This window comes from Ictidomys tridecemlineatus, chromosome 9 (genome assembly GCF_052094955.1).
Source record: "Ictidomys tridecemlineatus isolate mIctTri1 chromosome 9, mIctTri1.hap1, whole genome shotgun sequence".
Lineage (NCBI taxonomy): Eukaryota > Metazoa > Chordata > Mammalia > Rodentia > Sciuridae > Ictidomys > Ictidomys tridecemlineatus.
This window is the reverse complement of record NC_135485.1, coordinates 1837732-1863581: the sequence shown is the minus strand read 5'-3', so window position 1 is coordinate 1863581 and position 25850 is coordinate 1837732. Positions and strand designations below refer to the sequence as shown.

The 25850-nt window shown below is 43.5% G+C and overlaps 1 protein-coding gene across 9 annotated transcripts in view; it reads right to left on the bottom strand.

The window, feature by feature from the left end:
* Fam193a (family with sequence similarity 193 member A) overlaps positions 1 to 25850 on the bottom strand; it is a 138758-nt gene that overhangs the window by 20016 nt on the left and 92892 nt on the right. For all 9 annotated transcript variants that reach the window (XR_013425623.1, XR_013425624.1, XR_013425626.1 and 6 more), the window contains 7 exons: positions 21273 to 21524; positions 9419 to 9617; positions 8182 to 8454; positions 6187 to 6469; positions 5312 to 5495; positions 4128 to 4358; positions 1429 to 2296 (listed from right to left, as the gene is read on the bottom strand). Coding sequence is in view for 6 of the 9 variants with exons in the window: in XM_078020883.1 (XP_077877009.1) it covers positions 1429 to 2296; positions 4128 to 4358; positions 5312 to 5495; positions 6187 to 6469; positions 8182 to 8454; positions 9419 to 9617; positions 21273 to 21524 (2290 nt within the window). In the remaining 3 variants the exon portion in view is untranslated. The remainder of the gene's footprint in view (positions 1 to 1428; positions 2297 to 4127; positions 4359 to 5311; positions 5496 to 6186; positions 6470 to 8181; positions 8455 to 9418; positions 9618 to 21272; positions 21525 to 25850) is intronic.

The following is a 25850-nucleotide window of genomic DNA, read 5'->3' as shown; positions in this document are numbered from 1 at the left end:
AAAAGGAAATTTCCATATGGCTGAAAAACATTAAGAAAGTCAGAAGACAACATATGAATTTGGAGAAAACATCTGTAGCATATTCCATAGTTAAAAAGACAATATCCCTAATACATAAAAAATTGTTAAAAACAGAATAAACAAGGCAAGCACAGTGGTGCACACCTGTAATCCCCGCTATTCTGAAGGCTGAGGCAGGAGGATCCCAAGATCAAGGCCAGCCTGGGCAATTTTGCAAGATCCTGTCTCAATTTTTTTATTTTAAAATAAAAATATTTTAAAAAGGAAGTTGGAGATGTAGTTCAGTGCTTGCCTAGCATGAGTGAGGCCCTGGATTCAATCCCTAGTGTCACAAGCAAAATAAAACAAAAGCTTGGCCAGGAGTGGTGGCACACTACTGGACCTATAGGAGATGCTGCTCAGAGGACAGCTTTTGCACAACATGAGCAACACCCGGGATTCCATCACCAGTACCACCAAAAATAAATAAGTAAATAACTCATACTCTGTTGGCCAGATTGTGGCAAATTTACTCAGATGCTGCTGGGTGGGACTGACTGGAGCTTTGGGGTAGAACTTGGAGGTGACTTAGCAAAACTACCTACGCACTTACCTTTTGATCCAGCAGTACCTCTTCCAAGAAATTACTGTGAAGATACACTTCCAAACAACTTGAAAACAGACACACACAACAGTGTTCACTGTAGAACTGTTTATAATTTCAAAGTACTGCAACAACCTTAATTGCTGCACATAGGGCAACGGTTGAATAAAGTGCAGACATTTAAAATATAAATATTATGCAGCTATAAGAATGAGGAAAATCTCTAGGAACTGATTTGGAATGTTCCCAGAATACATTAAGTTTATAAAAAAGGAGAAAAAGCAAAAGCAGGTGAAATCTACAGTTTTTACAATGGCAAAAGCAGGCAATTCTGCAAGTTCTTCATGTGTGTTCTAGGGCTGGGCAAGTCAGTAGGTGTGCGGTGGACAGTGGGACTTGGGCTCTCACCTCAGAGGGGCTGCTACCAACACAGCAAGGGCAAAGACAAAAGAGCACCCCTGGACTCCCAGTTCATAGCACAGACCCTAGCTTATTGGTCGCACAGGGGAAACATCAACCTGACTATGGAAAGGTCCCCCATATGCAGATCCAACCACAACATATCAAAAATATTCAGAAAAAATCTGCATACTCTTAATAGCTTTTTGATAAGTCTAAAAGTGTTTCAAAATAACAAAAATATGATAGCCATGACTATGGGTCCCTCACTGTTGGTGAAAAAGTCACAAAAGGCACATAGTCAATCAAGGACAGGCAAGAGCATTCCACCCACCAGGGTGACTATCACAGAGGCCAGGCCCAGTGCCTGCCTCACAAAGAACAGTAACCACCCACAGGCTAGACACTCCCCGTTTTGTATTTACCAATTGAACTGCTGGCTCGCTCTCCTTTCTTCTTCTTACTTTTCTTATTCTTGCCCTTTGGCTGGGGAGAATCTGCCAGTATGAGCCGACCGTTCTGCTGATGCTGGCTGGGAGATGGGGGCTCCGGAAGGGCTGGGTTCGACTTCTCCTCCTTGATGTGGTTTAGCTGCTTTTTGTTATTGTTATTAGTATTAACTTTTCTCTCTTCTCTTTTCTGCTCTGAGAGGGAAGTGAGTTCAACCACTTTAGCCTTTGCCTCAGTCTGGGCCCGGGGCTTGGGCTGACCCTCTGTGGCTTTGGGGGGCTCTGTGGGCTTCCTTGCTGGCTCGATACTGGCCTTACTAGTCTGCTTTAGCTTCTGTTTCCCATTTCCCTCTTTATGGTGATGCATCATGTCCAAGAAAAAAGCTAGTGGCTCATGCTGCTTCCCATTGACCTCCCTAGGGAGGAGGAGTTTGGAGTCTGTGGCCTCAACAGGGTCTGCAGTATCCCCATCCACTCCCAGCCCTGGCCTGGGCTCTGAGTGGTTCACATGTGTTGAAGGGGAGAGAGATGAGGTTTCTGGTTCTTCGGATTGCTCTACTGAGCCATTGTGAATATTTTCAGAGTTAGGGACAGACTCTGTCACTGCCTGGAAGTTTCTAGCAAGCATGTCCAGTTTGGGACAGTCTTTACTTGGCCTCTCCTTCTTCTTCTTCTTTACAGTTCTTAGCTTCTGAAGCTCTTGAAGCCGCTGAAATTCTTCCTTGAAATGATGCTCCTCCTCCTCTTCTTCTTCCTCCTCCTCCTCCCGCCGCCTCTGCTCCTCCTGGAGGTGCAGATGCTCCCGTGCCCTGGCCTCAGCTTCCAGGCGTGCCTTCTCCTCCAGCTATTGATGCAAAAGAAAAGAAACAGGTGGCTGAAGACCATCGTAAGAATCTAAAAACTGATGATAAGTACAGAAAACTGAAGAGTTTAAAAAATGAATTACATAATGGAACATAAACTTTGGAAGAGGCAATAAGAAGTCAGAAACTTAAAATACCTAATTCCAAGAATGGTTAGATTTTATGTATCTACCAAATAATATGCTTACTTTTAGAGGAGGAGTATGGGGTTGAGGTGGGCTAACATAAGCTGCTTTATAGCCTCTGGCTGAGTCTGGGAGACTGGCTGCTCCTTGCATGTGCTGCCCAGCCAGAGGGTGGTGAAGCTTGGTACACAGAGGGTCAATGGCGGTGACTGTCTGCCATGCAGACTGGGCTCTCAACAAGCTCCTCTGCCTGTGGGTGCTGATGCTGATCCATTCATCAGCATCAACAGGACAGTGCAAAAAGTGCCAAAAAAATAGAAGCTTTTTCCCACCTTGGCAGATAAACCAAAGTACCAATATATTTTTATGAGTGTGAAAGAACAAATGGCTTTCAGAAATAGTCAATGTTACATGGCAAATAAGGCATCAGTTTTGCTGTGCAACTTGAGAGGAAATTAACCAATATGAGCATGGTGCAGATCTGGATCCAGGCTGCCTGTGAGGTCTGAGACAGGAGCCTGGGGTGAAGAGAATACCTACAAAGCACTTCGAGGTCTCCAAGGCCACTGACCACTCTGGACAGAGAACCTACCTTGCTGTCCCTGAGTAGGCTCAGCAAATTTAGATCTTCTGAGCCCAGCCTAGCACAGGCCCCCCCCAAGTCCCTGATTAGCCTTCAAAGTCAGGTGGTCCTCCTTTTCAGGACTGTGGTGGCTTATCTGCCTACTGAAAAATCACCTCAGAATCATGCACAATGAGGCTGAAAGCGGCAACACAGCCCAACTTCTGGTCCATGATGCCATTGTTCTCATGTCTTTGTCTGACCACCCTGAAGGCAAGAACCTTGCTCTGCTTCCCAAGCCAACTGTCCTACTGCCGGAACCTTCATTCATAGATTCCCCTCTGTGCAGCCAACATCTACCTGCTTGTGTCTGGCTCTTGGAACCAGATGTTGTTCAGGAGTCGAAACAAGGAGACTTTTTGGAATTGCTCTGGTACATGGGCTCCTTAGACCTTCTAAGAGAATTTTTATGTCACGGAAGGGGTTGGTAAATAATAGATTCATTCCCATAGCCTCTGAATGCTCTGTTTGCCTGACAGGCTACATGCCAGGTCTATTCACAGCTCGATCACTGGATAAGCAGACATCTGTTTCTTGTGACACCACATGCCCTCTGGTGAGGGTTGCTCTTCTTTCCCCTTGGTCAGCCAGGGCGTTCCACCAACCTGGTCACCTCACTCTTACCCTCTTTATGTCAAGGCCATGTTGTGGCCTAAATCTGGAATGCACAGTGGGTAGGACCTGTGTCTGGAAGGTAAGAGTCCTGCCCCATCATATATCAAAGGCACTTCATGAACCTACGGGGGCTCTTCTTTATTCTCCACCCCAGAGAGACCCTTCTTGTCTAACTCCTTGGGAAAGAAGATGCCCACAGTGCTGCAGGGTCTGCTGCTACCCTATGGAGGCTAGCACAGGACCCAAAGGCTTATATGAGTTCTCCTACAAACCCATGACACAAAAAGGAAGTGGTTTCGGGAAAACACACACAAAGTAAGATTTTAACCATCGCCCAGTCCAGGTCACTGGAGAAAGACAGGGGCTCTCAAGCAAAAGGGCTGGGGCGTCAATAAGCTCCCATCCCGGCCCTCCTGGGCGCAGCACTCTTGTACCCAGAGACGCACTTGCCTTTCTCTGCTTATGCCTCGCACGCTTGGCTGCCCGAGTACTGCTTACTGGCTTGGTCTCTGAGCTGTTTATAAACTGTAACAAATCCTCTACCCTTCGATGGTCAACAACACTTTCTCGTTCGGAGATCTGATCCATTTTTTTAGGTTGCTCTTCTTTCCTCTTGGTCAGCCGCAAACGAAGCTTTTCCCGCATTTCTGCATAATTTCTACTTGTTGGAGCAGCGGGAGGCTAGGACACATAACGGCACAATCACATTAAGCCACAGTTCCAATTTAAAAAATCTCAAAACATCTCCAAAAATAACCTCTTCTTTAAAAAAATTACTCAACTAGTACAGGCTTTTGTGAAAAACAAGGAAATAAGATGGCAGAAGAACCAAGAAACAAACGGCAGAAGAACCAAGTATCACTAACCTAAAAATTATTTTTAGCACCTTCTTCTCAAGTTTTATATGTTTGTGAAAATCTGGTAAAATACACACACAATTTTTTTAAACCAAAAAGAAACAATTACACATACTGATTAATGTGTTTCTTTATTTAGTACAATGTGTCTACCCTTTCATATCAATAAATCTGTCTGCAGTATCTTTCCATCTGCTTGCAGGTTTCTGCTCCCTGGTCCTTCTGCTAAGCCTCTTATTGTTAAAAGTAATTATGCACACATTTTAGGAAATTCAGACAGAACTAAAGCAGAAAACTACTACTACATGCCTACATTTCCCACAGCCCATCCTGTAAGAAGCAGGACAATATTATTGGCCTGGTAGGGACAATATTATTGGCCTGAAAAATGTTCAAGCAAGCAGGTGTATCAACACCCTTAGTGTCATTTGTTTCACGAGGACTTGACTGTGCACACAGCACAATTCTCCTATGTGCACTTGTAGCTTGGTGAGCAATTCCCCACTAATTGTAGTCAAGGATCTCCCCCTACTTCACTGACTACTTAAAAAAAAAAAAAAATCACAAATATAAAAATGCAGTGATAAAACCTCATTTCTTTAAAATTTTACAATATGGCAGTGGAAGTGCTACTTCAGGCTTGGTTTTAACTGCTATAGTTATAGCTCTGCACACAGTACGACCATACTCCAGATTCAACCTAGTGGGGCAGTCCTGCAGAAGAGTCTTCAGGCCATGCCATTCTCATGTCAGCACACGCTGACTGTGCACACTCACCCCGCCGTGTCCGAAGAACTCACAGTAGCAGCAGTCACAGTACTTGCCCTCCTTTTGATTGGTTGATGTTGAGGTACTGGAGCTATGCTCAGAGCAGCTGTCCTCCTCTGCACTCTCGTCCCCATCATCCTGCTGTGGATCATAGACACCGTTCTCGCAGCGGTGCCCTTCGCAGTCAGGGTCACTGGAGAAATGCACACAGCTTATTAGCCAGCAGCTCACCCTGGAGGCACTGACTCAGCACTGCTCCTCAAGACCCCTGCTGCTCTGCCCATTTCAGACACAGGCAGTGGAGAGCAGTCACTGCCACACACAGTCAGCAAAGACAGTGTGGCCACAGGACCTGGTTGTCCAGGCAGGAGGCACAGCATGCAGCTGTCATTCATGGTGCTAGTAAGGTGCCCCTGAACAACTCCTTCTACTATCCTGATTATTGCTGCTACCACTGCTTCTTCACTAGGGGGTGTGGGGGGCTTCAAACAGGCTAATTTGAAGGTAACAGACATGGTCTTTTATTAAAAACAAAAACAAAAACAAAAAAACCTCTGTGGAGTATGGTCTCTGCTGCACTATAAATGCTGTACAAGTTCTTCTGATTCTATCCAGGTAACAAATACGCCTTAAAAACAAACGAGTATTATACCCATGATGCTACCAGTAGCCAGAGGTCCACAGCAGCTAGGACCTCTATTCTTCCCTCTGCAAAACTAGAGGCTGAGATGGGAGCCCCCTCTCTGTGGCCTTTACTGGGGAGGTCCCCCTGCACTCCATTTGCATTTTATGGGACTTATCAACAATGAGGCCCCAGGGCACAGCACCCTATCTCCAAAGTGCCCTCAGTCCTCCCCACTGGGGCCTGGGTATCCACAGCTCACCTGCAGACACTGGGAGGGGCGCTGACGGAGCCATCTGTGGTGGCGGGCGGGGGTGCCATGGGGGCAGGGCAGAAGGTCTTACGCGTGTCCACAAACCCAGGAGCTGTGGTTGCAGTTTTGGGGAATGGTGGGGCTGCAAGATTTGCAAGGTGAGGTGTGGAGGCTGGGGAGAGCGAGGCAGGAGAGAGGGCTGGAAGCGGGGCCAGGCCTGTGGGGCTGTTCCTTGGGGCAGCAGGTGCTGAGTGTCTGTGGTCCTCCTTGTTGAGGCCATGAAAGACATCACCTGCACACAGAGAGGCGAGAGAGGCTGCCGAGGGCTGAGGAAACACAGATTGTTCGTGTTTCCTACAATTACATTTTCTTCATCAATGCTTTATTGAAAAAATGTTCAGACCTAGAGAAAATTTGAAGGAATAGTACAAAGAATACCTGTTCATCCTTTGTCACCATTTAGTGCTTTGTCATATTTACTTTATTTCTCCACATACACACCTGTTTTTGGCTTGAACTCTGGAGTACATTGTAGTACCTGGCCTCATGCCTGACTGCAGGCTCCTAGGTCCCCAGTGGGCCTGTTGCCAGCCACAGACGTCCAGCACCAGCACAGAGCTGCCGCCCAATGTGCACCCAGTCTGTGCTCAGGCTTCCAACACCCCAGGACCTTCAGCCCCAATGCCCCCTTGCCCCCCAGCACCTTATGAACTTCTTTCCTTTTACAACATAGGAATTTTTTTTTTTTAAGTTGTAGATGGGCACATTTATTTATTTTTATGTGGTGCTGAGGATTGAACCCAGTGCCTCATATGTGCAAGGCAAGCACCCCACCACTGAGCCACAACCCCAGCCCCACAACACAGGCATCTTTGAGAGGCCATGACAATCTGAATCATCTTGTCTTGTCAGAGTCAAGTGAAATGATCTGGGCATGAATCTTGCAAAATGAACTGGTTCCTCAATGTTTTCACAGCAACAGGAAGCACCCAAGGTCTACAGCTCTGCACCTGTCAAGCAGGGCTGACAGCTTCCTTCAGAAGGATCCCCTATTCCTGGCTGTAATGGGTCAATCCCTAGGGGTGCTCCTTTTGGAAAATAGAAATGTTGTAATTCCCTGAACTGGCGTTCCTCATTTCAATATCCCCTGAACACTGGCTTCAATCAGCTGCTACGCTACTGGCTTCAGAGTGGTGACTTTCTGCTTCTATCCTTCATACACACTGAATGGTAATGTGCTTCTGTTAAAAAAGCATTTTCCCTCTAAATGACTGGCTCTACCATCCCTATGGAGGCCTTTCTCTGCATGCTAGAATCCAATACACCTTTCCTCTGCCTCCCTTTAAAAAAAAAAAAATTTTTTTTTAAAGATGTTGATGGACCTTTATTTTATTCATGTATTTATATGCGGTGCTCAGAATCAAACCCAATGCCTTACACATGCTAAGCAAGCGCTCTACCATTGAGCCAAAACTCCAGCCCCGTACCTCCCACTTTTAATAAGCTGGTCTACTGTTATTGTTTTAATGATCACACAGTCTCAACTTTCGCTAATGAGGCCCCCTCAAGTCAGCTTCTGTGTCCCTTTGACATTTGCCCAGGGTCTCTGGTCACTTCCTGGCTTTCAGGCCCCTTTTTACTGATGGCAAGTGGATTTATCTGAGTAACAGGAGGCTAGGTGACAGGCAGCCCTGTCAATTTGCACCTGTTCTCTTCTGCTTGGCATTTTCCTAAAGCAGCTTCCAAGGAATCTATCACACACTCAGAAAGCAATGATCTCTTCCCATCATGAACAGTTAAGTGTTGAGAAAGGAGGTAAGATACAGTGTAGAGACGCCCAGGGCATTCAGAGTGACAGCTGAAATTCCTGAGGTTGGAGCTTTGTGCACGAACATTTTTGTGTGTTCATTATATCTGTGCCTCTGGCCACGTAAAAGACAATGCGCAGATGGAAGAAGCAAATAAGTCAAGTGGCTCTGGGTCCCAAGGGCTATGGGGCCTTACCTATTGATGGGGGTCTCTTGGACGACACCTTGAACTGGCTGTTGCTTGACTGCACCGTGGTGGCTGTGCAGGACACAGAGGATGTGGCGGAGGAGGTGGCCATGACAACTTTGTTTGCTTCCATAAAAGCATCTTGGAAATTGTACAAACATTTCTTTTTTGCAGCACTTTTTTTCTCTTTACTATCCGAAACTGCAGGTGCCTCGTTGCTAGATGGAGGTGGAAGGGTTCCAGGGCTTGCTTCTGAGAGTGCTGGCCCTAATATGTCACTCCCTTCAGAGAAGAATGGGAAAATTAAAGCTTCTAAGAGAAACAGCATCTTAGTGAAACCCTAACGGGCATGCTGAGGACTGAGCACTTGAGACTGGGGCTGCCACTGAAGTCATGACTCCTTTGGGGTGATGCTAGTCAACCAGCCTTTATTCTAGGGAAAAAAATTTTATTGAGCACCTATTATGTGCCAATTCCTGTGCTAGGTGCTTTTCAAAGTTAATGTCTTAAAACTAATTTCTGAGGTTGGTATTGTTATTCTAAAGATGAAGAAACTGAGGCTCATAGAGGCTAAGCAACTTGCCCAAGGTCACACAGCTAGAGATCCTTTCCAAGCACAGATCGGGATGTCAAGTCTAGCTTCTGTTCTGAGCACATGCAGGGCAGGGTGTGGGCTACCAGGAGCTCTAGCCACAGGAAGACAGAGAGGAGGCATAGGTACCAGCCCCTCATTAGGAGCCCCTGACCCTGAAACTGAAGCGACAGCCAAGCTCAGTAGCTGAGGCAGCTGGGAGGAAGGAGCTTTGGAGGGGAGAGATCCCATATAGGGTCAATACAGAAACCAGAGAAAAGGAACGCAAGCATTCGAGCAGACCATGGCCCTGTCCTCTTGCCCCTGTGCTCTGGATTGAGGTCTGGCTGTCTCCACTGCTCAAGAACTAAAGGCTAGGTAAAAGCCTTGGAGACCAAACCCTGCAAAGCATGATGCCACGCCATCGCAGCCCACTGTGCTGATGACCAGCCACGGAGCCAGAGCCTTGCTCGGTTCAGCCAATGCAACGGCTGACTGGTGGCAAATGTGAAAGAATGGAACGGGATGATAGGACTCCGGCCTCTGCTGGAGACAGAGGGAGAGGTAGCAGCCACATGGCTACACCTGGGCATCCAGGGAGATTGCAACAAAGATGGTCATCTACTCGGCTTGGGTTATTTTAAAACTTTAAGAAAGTTTTAACAAATTCCTTACCAGAAATTGTATCTGGCAAGAAAGTGCCAGGATTCCAGTTCTTATCATTCATCACTTCTGATCCCCAAAGACTTATAAATTTAGAACTATTCCACTCTGGAGTATTCCCAAAACAGCTCGGATAAATATGGTCTTGAAGAGATGCATTGAATACCTGATGCTTATTTGTGTGATTCTGAACAGGTGCTGGTGGTAAAGCCTACAAAAAAAAATTTTCTAATCACATATCAAAATTAATATTCTGTTTTCCGAAGTAATTAAACTACAAACAGACAAAGTGTGACTGAAGCTTGGCAGGATATGCTCCCTGTAAGTTGGTGCCCACGGGGGGCGCACGTCTCACAAAGCGCTTGGTGGCTCATTTATAAGACTGCATGTGTACGTCAAACTGCAACCAGAGGGACAGTTTTAAAAGCAACTGATGCCGTTAGACAACTCAGTAACTTCTAACATTCCTACCTACCCATGACTTACGTGTGATTCATCTGTGTAAGATCTGCTCTAAGGCTTATCCTCATAATGGCATTTTAACAATCATTTCTAACAAATCAGCTTTGGAGTCACTGATAAGAATGGTAAACCCTCATGCTGCTCTCTTACACCCGGACAAAGCACAGCATACATGGGAAGAGATGGAGGGATCTGTGCTGTGCTCTTGAGGAGCCGACTTGGCAGTGAGCCTCCAGAGCCTGGTGGTGCAGACCTCGTTGAAGGTATCAGGGGAAGGTGGCTAGGGTCTAGCCAGCATCCACATCCTTAACTAAGTGCCAAGTCATCTGGCAGCTCCTAGCACACACCAGGTGTCCTGGGCCCTTCCTATCCCTGGTCCATGCCTAGGCCCCAGGCCCATCTGTCCACCTCTCGGGGTCTTATAGTGGCTAAGCCTCCACTTCTGCACTTGGCCCCCTGTAGTCCTCCTCATAGCAGCCAGTCATCTTTTTGGAATTCCCTGCTTGGAAAGTTGAGGTAGATTCCTGTTGCTTTTAACAAAAAACCCAAAGTCCTTACCTTGGCCCTGTGGGACCCTAGGAAACTTGACCTGCCTCCCTTTGTCCTGCTCACCAATCCCCTTGACGCACAGGCCTTCCCTCCCCTGGTATCTGCTCAGGCCATGTCCATGTTCTGGGATGTCCGCATCTCAGTTCTCACCTCTCTCACTTACGCTCACTTACAGCCTTGGCCCAGACATTAATTTCCCAGAGAAGCTGACATTGCTGTCTCTGCTCTCACTAAGAAGACCCGACACTCAGGACCAGTAGAGTGTCCTGCTACACTCATGGAGAACCATGACCTTCCTTTCTCGCCACAGCTGTAACATAGGACTGACTTATAGCTTGCTGAGTTTATGTCTGCCATCCCCCAAGTTATGTATGCTCCATAAGGAACAGGCAATGCTGCACAGTGTTCCCTCAGCAGAAGTGAGGAGCTGCTGGAACGAGGTGTCCAGGTGTACACAGACAGCCTCACCCTGGATGAGCTACAGGTGCTAGAAGGACGTCTGGCCACCCCCCACCCTGCAGGATGCAGAAACAAGACACAGTGAGCCCTGTACACTCATATGGAGAGTTTTAGAGATTCCCAATTGCAAGTGAAGATTTGGCAGAATCCTGAGGGCCTGGCTGGGGCAGGTGGTGAAGGGAAAGGGGACAGAGCACAGGGACAGTCGTGTATGTGGTCAACAGCGCCACACCCCACAGGCTCCATAATTGTGGGCAACAGCATGGTTAAGAGTAACTGTGTGGCTTCCATTCTGAATAGGCAGGGATGCCACAGAAGGTCTCAGGCAGCAAGGGAGATGATCTGGGCAGTTTAACAAGAAGATCACGCTGTGGCAATACGGTGGACAAACCAAAGAAGAGATGGCGCTGAGTCAGTGAGTGAGGAGATGGGGGTGATGAAGCAAAGATGTGAAGGCAGGAGGAAAGGAGAATTCCAGAGGTTTCAGACATGAGAGCAACTGAGCGTCTAGTGCAGGGACTACCAGTTCTGATTCCACCATGGGCAGTGTGGTCAGTGACAGAGCTGGATTTGAATCAAGCCCCGTCTCAGCCTCCCGTTTACTAGCTGTGTGACCTCAGGCAAATCACTCAATCTTTTTGTGCTTTAGTTTTCTCATCTCCAGGGTTTTTAGTTAGAGTTTTGTACATGCCAGGCCTGTAGTCAGTAGGCATTTGGTCATTGTGAAGACGAATTACTATTACTTTCTAAGACTATGTTCCCTAGACACAAACCAATTAACTTTCCAAACCCTCCCAACTGGGCCTATTCTTCCATACGCTTTGGGGCAGAGAACAAGTGGGCAGTAACTCTATTCAGGCTACCATCGTAGCTCAGTGCATCTACTGACCTCTGGGGGCTCAAGGAGGCAGAGGCAGAAACTTGTGACTTGAAAGCAAGGGCCCAAACTAGCTCTTCTAGCAGGGGAGCCCCAGGGGTCACAGAGCAAGGAGAACAACGAATCCTATTTCAACAGACCCCAGTTTCTACAAAGTAGTGAAAAGCTAAAGCTACTTTGCTGATAAAAAAGAGTCTTGGGGACCTTCTGCCAAGTGGCAGAAACACCTGCCAGGTACAAACTGGCCTGTTTTTTCTGTCTCACAGCTGGCTTAGAGATGTGTCAGCAGGTGAGCTCAGAGCCACTGCCTTCAGGGTTCTGAGCCATTTAGGTGCTTCCTAAGACTTTCCTCAGACACAGCTGTGTGTGTCTGGTATCACCTCTGGCCAGACTGGCTGACACCTGACTCATCCCCATTCTTGGGTCCATACAATTCTCGCCTTCAAAGCCCTACTGCAGAGTGTCCCCTGCTTTGTGAAACCATCCCAGGTGCTTCAGCTTTCCCTCTCCAGCATTTCTTCTCTACTCTGCACTCACAGGATACATGAGGCATGCCAGAACATTTTGATGTTTTATTTTGATGTTTTTATCTTTAGACTGCAAACTCTTTGAAAACTGGGATCAGAATTACTGATTTTGGTTTTCTTAGAATGTAGCACAGGGCCGGGCACATACTAGGTGTTCAATAAATTTTTATTGAGCAGAATGCAGTTCAGAAGATTAAGGAATGCATATTAAATAGTAATATTGGAAGCATACAGTGATGATCCTACACATTCTACTTACACTTTTCTTCAGAAGCTCTCCTACTCAAGACGCGCAGGCCCAGGTATAGAGAGCAAAAGGAAGGGGAATCAGTAACCAAAAAAGTTGTAATCCCCCACCACCACCACCTCCACCACCACTGTTTTCACACAAGAGAGCTTAAAAGGTTTCTTTCAGAAAGAAGTAGTTGTCTGTTGCCAGACTATTCTTATTCTGGGCAATGCCTCAATAAATATCAACAATCTAACTATAAAGTAGGTCTTTCAAAATGTGGATAATGACTTTTTCTTTACACAAAATCCACAAAGCTTCAATTAATGTAAGTTTTGAACTGTTCTCCACTTCGACTCAAAAGAATTAATTTATAGGAATTAATTTTTCTTTAAGTGAAAGCTCTAACACAAACAGACACCATCAATAAGCGTACTTTGAAGCGCGCCCAGGAGCCACCCAGCCTGTCCTCTCTGGGATATGAGTGTGAAAGACAAAGAGCCAAGACAGCAGAAGGAAGACAAGACTGTTCACACCCAAGGGGATGTCAATGACATCTCATTTAACATGAAAGTTAAGATGAGCACTTCTTTGTTTCTGCCTAATGGAGGTCTTTCAACACTCTTTCTAGAGATAAAAAAGGTACAAAAGGACCACCTTTACGTTGGCCTTGCTGGTTCTCAGGCTGGTAGAACTATACTCTTGCCTCTAAAATAATATACAGATCAAACATGACACAATCCCCAAATTAGTTGTCTACTTATGCCCCTACTTTCAAAACAGTCTTTCCACCTCAGCCTGAATGGACACTATACATGGAATTGTTTTGTAAAACAATTACTATATTGAAAAAGGGCCTAGAATGAAGTGGAAAAAGGCCTTGCTGTGTTTTGACAGTATTAAACACTTCTGCAGTGGCTGTGCCTAAGGCTTAAAGCAATCTCAGAGTCATACCCAGCTACCCCACTTGCCAGGCGAGGCACTGAATTCCCTCAGAGGCCAGGACCCCCCTTACTAATACAGTGATTATTCTACACACACTCTCCATATTGGATGAAAAGGACATTATTTAGAGTTGGAAGCCTTGGTTCCAGCACAAATTCTGGCCCCACAAAGAGGAGACCTGCAACCTCAGACCATGTGGGCCAGCAGGAGAAAACCTGGTCTGAGAAGGAGCTCAGGCACATGTCACCTGCCCTCCTGCCTTTGCCTCTCTTCTCTCCTCTCCAAGCCGCTGCTCCCCAGGCCTGGGCTTTATCAGGTATCTGTACAATCAGGCCCTGGCAACAAACAACCAACTGCAATGACAAAATTACTAGAAGTGCCAAGAAGGTCCCAGGTGAAGGCAAGGGTCCTTGCCTGACCTGAAGGGAATGACACAGCCACAGAGACTGACTGATGTGGGGCCTAGAGGAGCTGGCCAGAGGAGGGCATCAGAAGGTCAGCACTGGGTTGGATCCTGGCATCTATAGAGGGGAACTCTCTTAAGGAAGGTGTCTTCCAGTTAGGGTCTTGGGCTCTCACAGAGAAAACTGCACAAAACCTGACATCAAGATAAAACTAATACAAGAAAACGGCATGCTTGAGTGATGTCACAGAAACAACAAAATAGATTTAGAGCCTCTGGATTTCATTTGCGCATAGAATAACTTTGTGTAAGAAAAGAGGAAGAAAGAAAAAGAGGAAGCTGGACACAGTAGTGCATGCCTGTAACCCCAGGTATTCAGGAGGCTGAGGCAGGTAAATCACAAGTTCAAGGCTAGCCTTAGGAAGAGGAGCAAGAGTGTCTCAAAATTTAAAAATAGGTGGGTGGGGCCGGAGATGTAGCTCAGTGGTTGGAGGAGAGGAAGAGAGTAAGACAAAAGAAAGGAAGAAAGAAGAAAAAGAAAAGAAAATCAAGAAAGAAAGAAAAAATATAAAAAGTGAGATGTATTTGAAAAAACATAAAGCTTAGAAATAAGAATTACAGCTCAAATTACAACTTACAGACACCATTAGACTATCATTTAATGAGTAGATTGATCAAAAAATCATTCAGAACACAGAACTGAGAGAGGAGATGGGAAACTTAGAGAGCTTTCAAGTATGAAGAGCAGGTGAGATCATGTTAATCCTTGGGAGCTCAGAGAAACAGCAGGATTGCAGAGGGAGTGTGGTCAGCCAGGGCTCTCATGTGAGGAGGGTGTTATGGGCTGCAAGGGAAAGAGGCCCTTGTGAGTAGGGGGAAGGGGGTGTTGCTAATGAAGACCTTATAAGAGGCACTAAGATAATATAAAGGGGCTCATAGCAGATTGGACACAGCAGGACAAGAAAGAGCAGGGAGTGCAGCTCTGTAGTGGACCACTTGCCCACGATGCTCAAGGCAGTAAGTTCCACCCTCAACACTGAAAAAACAAAAACAGGAAAACAAGAAAGATCTCAAATCAATAACCTGACTTTAAGAATTTGAAAAAGAACAAATTATACCCACAACTAGCAGAAGAAATGGAATAATTAAGATTAGAGCAAGGAGGATGAGCACAGGAGGATCATGAATTCAAAGCCAGCCTCAGCAATGGCAAGGCACTAACTCAGTGAGACCCTGTCTCTAAATAAAATACAAAATAGGACTGGCGGTGTGGCCCAGTGGTTGAGTGCCCCTGATTTCAATCCCCAGTACTCCCCTCACACCCCACCAAAATAAATAAATAAAGAAATAAATAAGATTAGATAGAGGGCTGGGGTTGTAGCTTAGAATAAAATAAATCTGTTGGAAGATGATACAAAGTGAACACTCAAAAATCAGTTATGTTGGGGCTGGGGCTATAGCTCATGGATAGAACATTTGCCTAGCAAATGTGAGGCACTGGGTTTGATTCTCACCATCACATAGAAACAAATACATAAAATAAAGGTATTGTGTCTATTTAGAGCTAAAAAAAAAATCAGTTATGTTTCTATACATCAACAATGAACAATCTGAAAAAAACACAGAAATAGCTCATTCACAATGGCATCATAAAGAATAAAATACTTATATAATGAAAACTATAAAATACTGTTGAAAGAAGGGAAAAAGACATGAAAAATGAAAACATATACTTCATTCATGGATTGGAAATCTAATGTTAAAATGCCCAGGTTACGTGAAGTTTTCTTTATATTCAATGTGATTCCTATTAAAAAAAAAAAAAACAGTATTTTTTTTTTTTTTTTGCAAAAGTAGGAAAACCATTCTAAAATGCATATATAGCCTCCAAGGACCCAAAAACCCAAAACAACCTTGAAAGAAAACAAAACTAGAGGACTTGCACTTGCTGATTATAAAGCTCCAACAATCAAAACAGTGTGGTACTGGCAATGAAGACAGACACACAAGTCAATAAAATAAACACTTGCACATATTGGGGGGCGGTGGTGAGGGGACTGGTATCGGGGATTGAACCACTGAGCCACATGCCCAGCCCATTTTTGTATTTTATTTATAGACAGGGTCTCACAGAGTTGCTTAGGGCCTCCCTAAGTTTTGATGCTGGCTTTGAACTTGTGATCCTCCTGTCTCAGCTGCCCTAGCTGCTGGAATTACAGGTGTGCACTACCGTACATGGCCCACAATCATTCAATGGGGAAAAGGGCAGTCTTTAAAAATTGGGCTGAAGGGGCTGGGGATGTGACTCAAAAGGTAGCGCGTTCACCTGGCATGCGTGCGGCCTGGGTTCGATCCTCAGCACCACATACCAACGAAGATGTTGTGTTCGCCGAGAACTAAAAAATAAATATTAAAAATTCTCTCTATCTCTCTCTCTCCTCTCTCACTCTCTCTTAAAAAAAATTGGGCTGAATAAAACTGAATATCTACATGCAAAGAAATAAAACTGAACCTTTGTCTAACACCATATACAAGAATTAACTCGATCTGGTTAAAAAATCAGAATGTAAAACCTAAAATAGGGGCTGGGGATGTGGCTCAAGTGATAGTGCGCTCGCCTGGTATTCGTGGGGCGCTGGGTTCGTTTCTCAGCACCACATAAAAACGAAATAAAGATATTATGTCTACCTAAAACTGAAGGATGAATATTTTAAATAAATAAATAAACAAATAAAACAATAAAATTCTAAGAAAATATAAGGCCAAAGCTTCATGACATTGGATTGGCAATTTCTTGGATGTAACACCACAGGCAAAAGTAATAAAAGAAAAAATACACAAGTTGGACTTCATGAAAATTTTTTAAAATGTCCATCAAAAGATACTATCAACAAAATAAAAATGTAACCCACAGAATGGAAGAAAACTGTAGGTAAGTCATAACCTGATAAAGGGTTATCATCTAGAATACATAGAGAATTTCTAAAATTGATTAAAACTGGGCAAAGGAATCGAATAGACAATTGCCAAAGAAGATACAAAAATGTCCAGGGGCTGGGGCTGTAGCTCAGTGGTAGAGCATTTGCCTAGCACAAGTGAAGTCCTGGTTCAAACTCCAGCACCCCATGGGGGAGGGGGGAAAGGCCAGTGGGCATATTAAAAGATGCTCAACATCAATCACTAGCATTAGGGGAACGCAAATCAAAACTACAATGTCACACCACCTCATACCCATTGGATGGCAGCTACCCAAAAAACAGAAAATAGAACTGGGCACCATGATATACACCATAAGTTGTAATAATCAGGAAGCTGAGGCTGGAAGATCACTTGAACTCAGGAGTTTGAGGCTAGCTTGAACAACAGGAAGATCTATCTCAAAAACAAAATAAAAACAAATGACAAACAAAAAAACCCCAGAAAACAGTAAGCTCTGATGAAGATGTGAAGAATCTGAAATCCTCATGTACTATTAGTAAAAATACAAAATGGTACAGCCAAAGTAGAAAAGAATATGACAGTTCCTCAAATATTGTAAAAACAGAATTACCGTATTTCTATAAAAATAGAATTACCATATAATCCAGCAATTCCACTTTTAAGCATATACCCAAGAGAACTGAAATCAGTCTCAAAGAAATATCTGTATGCCCATGTTCACAGCAGGATTAGTTATAATAGCTAACATATGGAAACAAGCCCAGTGTTCACTGACGGCAAATACATTTGGTGTATCCATATAATGGAACATTGTTTAGGAAGTAAATTCTACAGCACACTGATCATGGATGAACCTTGAGGACATTATGCTAGAAGAAATAAGCCAATCAGGAAAAAAAGGGACTACTACTGCTGTCTGACTTCACTTATGCGAGGTACTTAGAAACTCACAATCACAGAGACAGAAAGTAGAATGGTGGTTATCAGGGGCTGGAGGAAGGAAATTATTGTTAATGGATAAAGCTTCAGTTTTACAAGATATAAAGAGCTACAGATGGATGGTGGTGACAGTGGCACAAAGTTATAAATGTATTTAATACTACTGAAATGAATACTTCAGGATGATACATTTTATGTTATGCATATTTTATCATAGACACAAAGGTAAAGGGATAGAGAAAGATATACTATGGAAACACTAATCAAAAAAGTTGGAAGAACTACATTAGTCCCAGACAGAGCAGATTTCAGGGCAAGGAAAGTTCAGAGATAAAAAAGGGCATTATTACATAGTGATGTAGGGTTAATTCTCCAAGACACAGTGATCCTAAATGTGAGCCCCTAACTACAAAGCATCAAACTATGTAAGCAAAACTGATAGAACTGCCAGGAGAAACAGATGAATTCCTTGTCACAGCTGGAGTCTTCATACCCTTTATCAAAAGGGGACCAATCCAGGAGGCAGAAAAAGACATGGCTGAATTCAATACTACCGTAAATCAACTAAATATAATGGGCATCTACAGAGTACTCTATCTAATAGAATACACGTTCTCAACCTCACAGGGAACATTCACCAAGAGATATCACATTTTGGCCCATAAAACACACTCTTGTAAGTTCAAAAGAGTAGAAATTGGGGCTGGGATGTAGCTTAGCAACAGAGTGCTTGCTTATCATACAGAGGGCCCTAGGACCAATCTCCAACACCATAAAAAAAAAGAAAAAAGAGGAAAGAAATCACACAATATATGCTCTTAGACCACAACGGAATTAAAGTAAATAATGGAAAAATAGTTGGGAAATCTTCACATATTTAGAAATTAAATTCCCTAGTACATATTTTTTTTTCTCTAGTATTTCTTACTGTATTTTCTTCTGCAACCACCTTGAACATTTCAACATATAAATTAAATATATTAATGGTATGAAGACATTTGAAAATAGAAATAAGTGTTCCAAGTTTTTTTTATTTTAAGAAAATTAATTTTCTGTAGTAGTCGTCATAAACATTTTGGGTACTAAATATTTACCCACAATGGCCAAGTATGAATTAAAAGAATTACAACTCCTGTGCCATCAAGTCTTAAAGGCACTCTCTGTGACTTCACCACAGCAGAACTCACAATCCAAAAATGGATGCAGAAGCAGAGGCAGGCCAGAGCTCTCTCCACATTCGGCACCCACCCACTGCCTCTCAACTGGATTGGGAATGCCACACACAACAATCCTCCTGATGAAGAGAAGTCTGTGTCCTTCTTTCTCTAGAAGGAGTCTCCAACAATTCCCACGGGCTGTTAACACAATATGTGCAACATCCAAGTAAGTAACAAACTAGTTCTGTAACACCTGGTAGGAGACAATACAAAAGTTTCCACACCAAGTACAATTGAAGTGTCAAGGGCATCTTATGTCTCCAAATAAAAAGGGTCTCAAACTAATGCATCAGTAACAGCAAAAAAAAAAAAAAAAAAAAGTAGTTGGAAAAAAAGTCTTCTACAAATATCTAAGCTCCTATGTGGCCACCACTACATATCACTTGACCCCTCTCTATATATTTAGTTTTTCTTTTTTCTTTTTAATATTTTTTATTTGTCCATGGACCTTTATTTTATTTATTCATATGCGGTGCTGAGAACCAAACCCAGTGCATCACACATGCTAAGCAAGTGCTCTACCACTGAGCTACAACTCCAGCCCCTATATTTAGTCTTTCTATGCATGAATTTCTCACATTTATCTATGGCACTAAAGTCTAGCAGGCGGCAAAAGAACATCAGATACAGCTGATGGTCCTAAAAAATGTTTTTCTTCTGCTTTTACACTTGTATAGACTACCTATAATTCCCGGAGAGAAGATTAAAGTCAGAGAAAAGAACAGGCTCTTAACTTAGTGTCCCAACAGGCACTGGGAATAATCCATTTCCTTTTTTTTTTCTTTCCCTTTTTCTTTCTTCAAATGGTGATTGAGCCCAGGGCTTTGCATATGCTAGGCCACACAGCCTGGGGAATAATCTATTTCATCACATGACCTGAATATTTTTAGAAACTAATTCTTTTTTTTTTTTTTTAAGAGAGAGTTTTTTTTTTTTTTTTAATATTTATTTTTTAGTTCTCGGTGGACACAACATCTTTGTTGGTATGTGGTGCTGAGGATCGAACCCGGGCCGCAAGCATGCCAGGTGAGCGCGCTACCGCTTGAGCCACATCCCCAGCCCCAAAACTAATTCTTGAATAGCTTTAAACAAGACAAATATAAGGAACATTCTAAAATCTTAGGACTAGGGAAGGAAAGAAGGACTAGAATGTACACACTCATCCAAAGGAAAATGGAGTGCACATGAAAATAGCCTAGCTTTACCATATACCTGAAAAATGCTCTGAAAAGCATGCTGTGAACAAAGACACCATCAAATGGTCAAAATGAAAACATTCAATCTAACAAAACTTAAGCATGAATTTGGGTAGCTGCTGAGAACTTACAAGAGCAGAATACAACAAACCTATTATCCTCTTTTCTAAACTTGTGGGGTAACTCCTCCTGGCCAACACACACACTGTCATGCTAAACACACCCCACAGTGCAAGTGAACTCCTGGAGGAGAAGCATGCCTGCAGCCTGAGCAGGCTCTTTCATGCCATGTCCTCCTTTTCACTTGTTTACAATCATTGTTTAAAATAATCTATCAGTAGAGTTTTAAGAAGACTACTTTTTAACTGATTAGAGATAACCTTGAACCAGAATAACTGGTATAAATAAAAACAGAAAACAATCAAAATTATGGTGAGAGTCAACAAAGATAAGTTCAAAACAGCTAGAGGCAAAACTACCTAAGGCATAAAAAAATGAAAACAACTGGGTTGCTGCAAAGTCAAAGACACTAAATATACCCACAGGATACTTTAAGAAGAAACATATCAAGACAGTCATTTTCTAGAGCTTACTGTGAATGAGCTCCTAGCACACCTCGTTTTTTTGGGTTCCCTGTGCTCTTCAGTTCTTCTACAACCTTAGAGTGATATGATTTTCTACAACATTGCCCTTGCAGTTCCTCTGTAGGCTGGTGAGTTGTCAGGCTAAGAGGCATACTCACTTAGACCCTGCAGAGCCCACCCAAGGTCAGAGGGACTGTTCAAATGACTTTGCCCATCACATCAAGAAACAGGCTCTGGAGGCCATAAGTAGATAAGCAGACTCATGTGAAGTGCACCAAGTTTAACTGGGTAGCAGCAGCATCTATGTTCTAATTAACTTTGAATGTATAAATCATGACCTTCATGATTGTTTTTAACAATGTGGAGGTTCAAAATTACAACCACTTGAGAGATCATGGTAAAAGCAGGCATTCATAGACCTTTCTATCAAGAGCAGACACTGTTATGTACAAGCTGCCAGTTTTGTACACTGTTTAAATAAGCAATCCTGCAAGATCTTATAGGTGAGTGATCTTTCAGGGCTTTCTGGCCCAGCTTACCTTACTGTGTGGGAAAGGGGGTGCTGTATACAAGGTCGGGTGGATGAGAGGGCGAGGCAGGTGTGGAACCGTGTGCAGAGGCACATGTCCATGGATGTGGGGGTACAGATGTAGTGCAGGGGGCGTAGGCTTCTCTGGGCTCAGGAACTGATGGCCAGGAGGAAGGGCTCCAGCCGCCACTGCTGACCCTGTCAGCCCAGAGGCTTCTTGTTTACAAACATGACATTCACAAGTGTTTGGAGCTTGTTCAGCCTAAAAGGAAAGAAACAAAGAACTTGTTTAATGTGAAACAAACAATAATACGAATTAGGGGCTGGGGCTGTAGCTCAGTGGTAGAGCGCTTGCCTAGCATGTGTGAGGCACTCAGTTTGATCTTCAGCACCACATAAAAATAAAACAAAGGCATTCTGTCCATCTACAACTACAAAAAAAAATTAAAAATTAGTATGAATAAGTTAATGTCAGTCACATTCTGCCAAGCAGTTATGAAGCAAGTAAGAAGGCAAGAATGAGGCGTGTTCTGACACTCCTGAGTTGCCCATGCTCCCCACCCCACTCTTGAGGGGGAAGAAGGAACCCCAGGGACTGGGACTTCAGAAGTGGCGAAGAGGGGAGAGGTGCTCCCCATTCCCAGGTGGTGGTATGCTGAGGTAGCAGCTACCAATCTATGTCCTGTGCCTGATTGCAGAGATCAAGGACCTGACAAAGATGTCACTTTGCAAGAGGGAACTGGGAACAAGAACTGAACGCTAGGTGACTCTGCTCCACTGGGTTCCTACTGCTCAATTGGTGGCTGCACAGAAATCTCCACATGGAAGCCAAGGGGCAGGATTCTGGCAAAGGTGGATTGAAGGGCTAACAACTCAGCTTCCTCCTGAGCACAAATGCCAAAGGCAGCCATTCTAAAGCTCTAGAAATGAGCCAAAGCAGAATATGGAGAACCCTGTTTCTTCTTGTAAGATAGCTGCAACTTGAGTTCGATTTCTTGCCTGGGGCCTTTCCCTCTTTCCACCCCAGCTTCTGAGCAGTAGCCAGAGGTATCATCAGAGCAGCTGCTAGAGAAAACCTGTCCTGCTGCTAAAGAGGGCAACTCCATGACAAGTACGGTGAACCAACAGAAGTGGCAGACTCCGTGGGGAATGGGCAGGGAAGTTTATAGCCCTGATAGCTTGGGGCTGGTGTCTTGGGGTGAGTGGCAGATGAGACAAAAACCTATTAGGGAGACTCTAAAAATGAGAGAGCTTGGGAAGGCTCCTCAGGCTGCCCACACTTGCTAGCTAACCAGGAGACCCCAGTGTACACACAAGGAAGACTTCAGAGCTCAGAGGAAGGAATTCCACAGGTGACCTGAGAGCTGGCTGGGGTGCAGATACTGTTCCCCACCTATACACAGATGCTCTGACACATGTTGAGACCCTGGGTGTTAAAGGTCTATAGGTGAACTGTGTCCAAATCCTTAGCTGACCCAACAAGCTAAGCAACCAAAGGCAAGACCTTTATCAGACAAGCTAAAAAACGAAAACAGAGTAAAAACATGAGCTGATGCATGAGCTGATGTATTAGCTGCTGCATATGGGGGAAACCGATTCTGCAACGTAAGTCTAGGTAAGCACTAAAACCTACAGAAGCAAAAACCTCACTGAACAGTCACTCAAAGGGAAAGTCAGAGTTGTTACATTTTTAAGTATGAGACATGCAAAGAAAAAGAAAAGTGTGAGCCACACTTTTGCAGGAAAAGGACAGTGAATCACTAGAAATTGGTTCTCCTGAGTAGCTCTACATATTGGATTAGCAGAAAAAGATGCAAAACTGCAGCTACAACATGTTTAGAGATGTAAGGCAAGTAGGAGAACAGAGATCAAACATACAGGGGATTATAATACAGTAACTATAAAGAAAATGAAATATGAATTCTAAAAGCAGGTTTAAGATAGCAGAGTGGGCTGGGGATGTACCTCAGTTGGTAGAGTGATTGCCTCACATGCACAAAGCCCTGGGTTCAATCCCCAGCACCCCCCCCCCCGCGCACGCGCGCACACACACACACACACACACACACACACACACACACAGGAGAAAGAATCTGTGAACTCCAATTAGGGGAACAGAAATTATCCATATGAAGACAAGAAACGAGAGTAAAGAAGGGCTGGGGTTGTGGCTCACTGGTTTGCCTAGTATGTGTGAGGCACTGGGTTAGATTCTCAGAACCGCATATAAATAAAAAAGGTCCACTGACAACTAAAAAAATATTAAAAAAGAAAACAGAGAGAGAGAGAGAGAGAGAGAGAGAGAGAGAGAGAGCGAGAGAGAGAGAGAGAGTGTAAAGGAAAACATAGTCAGAAATCTTTGGAGAAAGCAGCAAACACACCAGCATGTATGCAAAGTCGTCCCAGGGACAGGAGCCGGAAGGGTCTCTGAGAGGAAAACTTAAACGAAACAATGTCTGAAACTCTTACTTTTCAAATGGGATGAAAACCATCAATCTACAGATCTAAGAAATACAAGGAAGCTGAACATGGATTAAAATAGATGTACATAACCACCTTGGAGGCTCCTGCAGTCCGCCTCCATAAAGAAGCACAGGCCTATGTGGAGGACTGACTGTCCAGCAGCTACAACCCTCTGTGTGGGATTCTGATGGTGGGGGAGGATGTGAGGTGCAGGCAAGGGGCGTAGAGTTCTCTGCATCTTCTATTGAACTTTGCTGTGACTTAAAACTATTCTAAAAAATAAGAAAAAAAGAAAGACATTTATATGTAAAAACTGAGAAAATTCAGTGCTAGCAAACTGGTCCTACATGAAATACTAAAGGATGTATTTCAGCTGAAATTGTAGTGGCACCCTCTCCTTAACAAAAAATCTTAACTAAGCTTCTCGAGAAATTTTCACCATAATTGATTTTAAGACTATAAGCAAAAGAGTCTCTACAAAAAGTTCAATGTAGTTAAACTTCCTATATTCCTGTTGTTCTATTTTACTTGGCCACTGGCCAGAGAGAAATCAGCACTCCAGGTGCTCAATGCCCTTTCACTTGTTTTTCACAAACATGTTTCCAGTATAATAATTTGTAGAAGTATGTTTGCAAATGCAAAATGTGATTAAAAAAGACAAATCCTTTAACAAGGCCTCTGGCCTTGAGCTGGAGTTTTATAGAGATGTCTACATTTCTATGGAGAAGTTACCTATTGGGCTCCATGGTAACAGCTGGCAGGGGAGGGAAAAAAGGAGAGAAGAAGCTCCCCCCTTCTCAAAAGCTGAACTTGAAGGGTTAACTTACCCAGAACAGTGAAAGAAAAAGCTGCTTTTATGTGAATTTCTGCAGACTGTGAACTTCTGAGCCCCTTCCCTTACATGCTGGGTATAAAATTCTGAAACTACCTGAACTCGAGATTCAGGGGATTGATTGATTATAGCAAAAGCTTTGCCCTCTGAACCTGGTTGCAGCCAAATAAAACTGTGTCCTGCTATCTTCGGTGCCTTGCCTCGTCTGTCCCTACAACAAAATGAAATAATACAAATCCCCACACACAAAAACTAAAAAAAATTAAAAGAAAAGAATGCCAGAAGAGGCAAGCAAGCTGGCAAATGGAAAATATCACGTTATCTTTTGTCTTTGCTTATAATTTCTCTAAAATTATGAAATTTAAAAAAGCAATAATTTTAATATGCTGGGTTTATAACAAATATAATACACAGAATAATAATTTGAAGGAGGAAGAAGAAAATAGAGCTGTATTAGAGCAATGTTTATCTATGTTACTGGAATTAAATCAATATTAACCTAGAGTAGATTGTAATAAATTAAGATGCATATTGTAATGCTTAAAGCAGCAACTTGAAAATGACTTAAAAAAAAAAACATTAAAGAATTAATGGCAGGGGCTGGGGATGTGGCTCAAGCGGTAGCGCGCTCGCCTGGCATGCGTGCGGCCCGGGTTCGATCCTCCAGCACCACATACCAACAAAGATGTTGTGTCCACCAATAACAAATAAATAAATATTAAAAAAAAAAAAAAAGAATTAATGGCAGGACTAGGGCTATAGCTCAGTGGTAGAGCACCTATCTAGCACATGTGAAGCACTGGGTTCAATCCTTAGCACACATAAAAAAATAAATAAAGGTATTATGTCCATCTACAACTTAAAAACAAAACAGAATTAATGGCAAAAGCCAGGTATGGTGGCACAGCAATGTTAATCCTGGCAACTTGGGAGACTGAGACAAGAAGATTACAAATTCAAGCCAGCCTGGGCAGCTTACAAAAGCCTGTCTCAAAATAAAAAATAAAAAGAGCTGAGGATATAGCTCAGTGGTAGAGTGCTCCTCGGTTCAATTCCCCAGTACCATTAAAAAAAATAAATAAATAGTGACAATTAAATGGTATTAATGGTCACTAAAAATTTTGTTTAATGTCTGAAAAGGCAGAGGTTATAAAAATGCAAGGTCCAACAAGATCTGAAAGCAAATTTAGATTTGAAGACACAAAGAAGCTGAAAAATATAAGGAAAAAAATTATAATGTACATACAATAACCCAAGAAGCTAAAATGGCTTCATTAATATCAGATATAACGT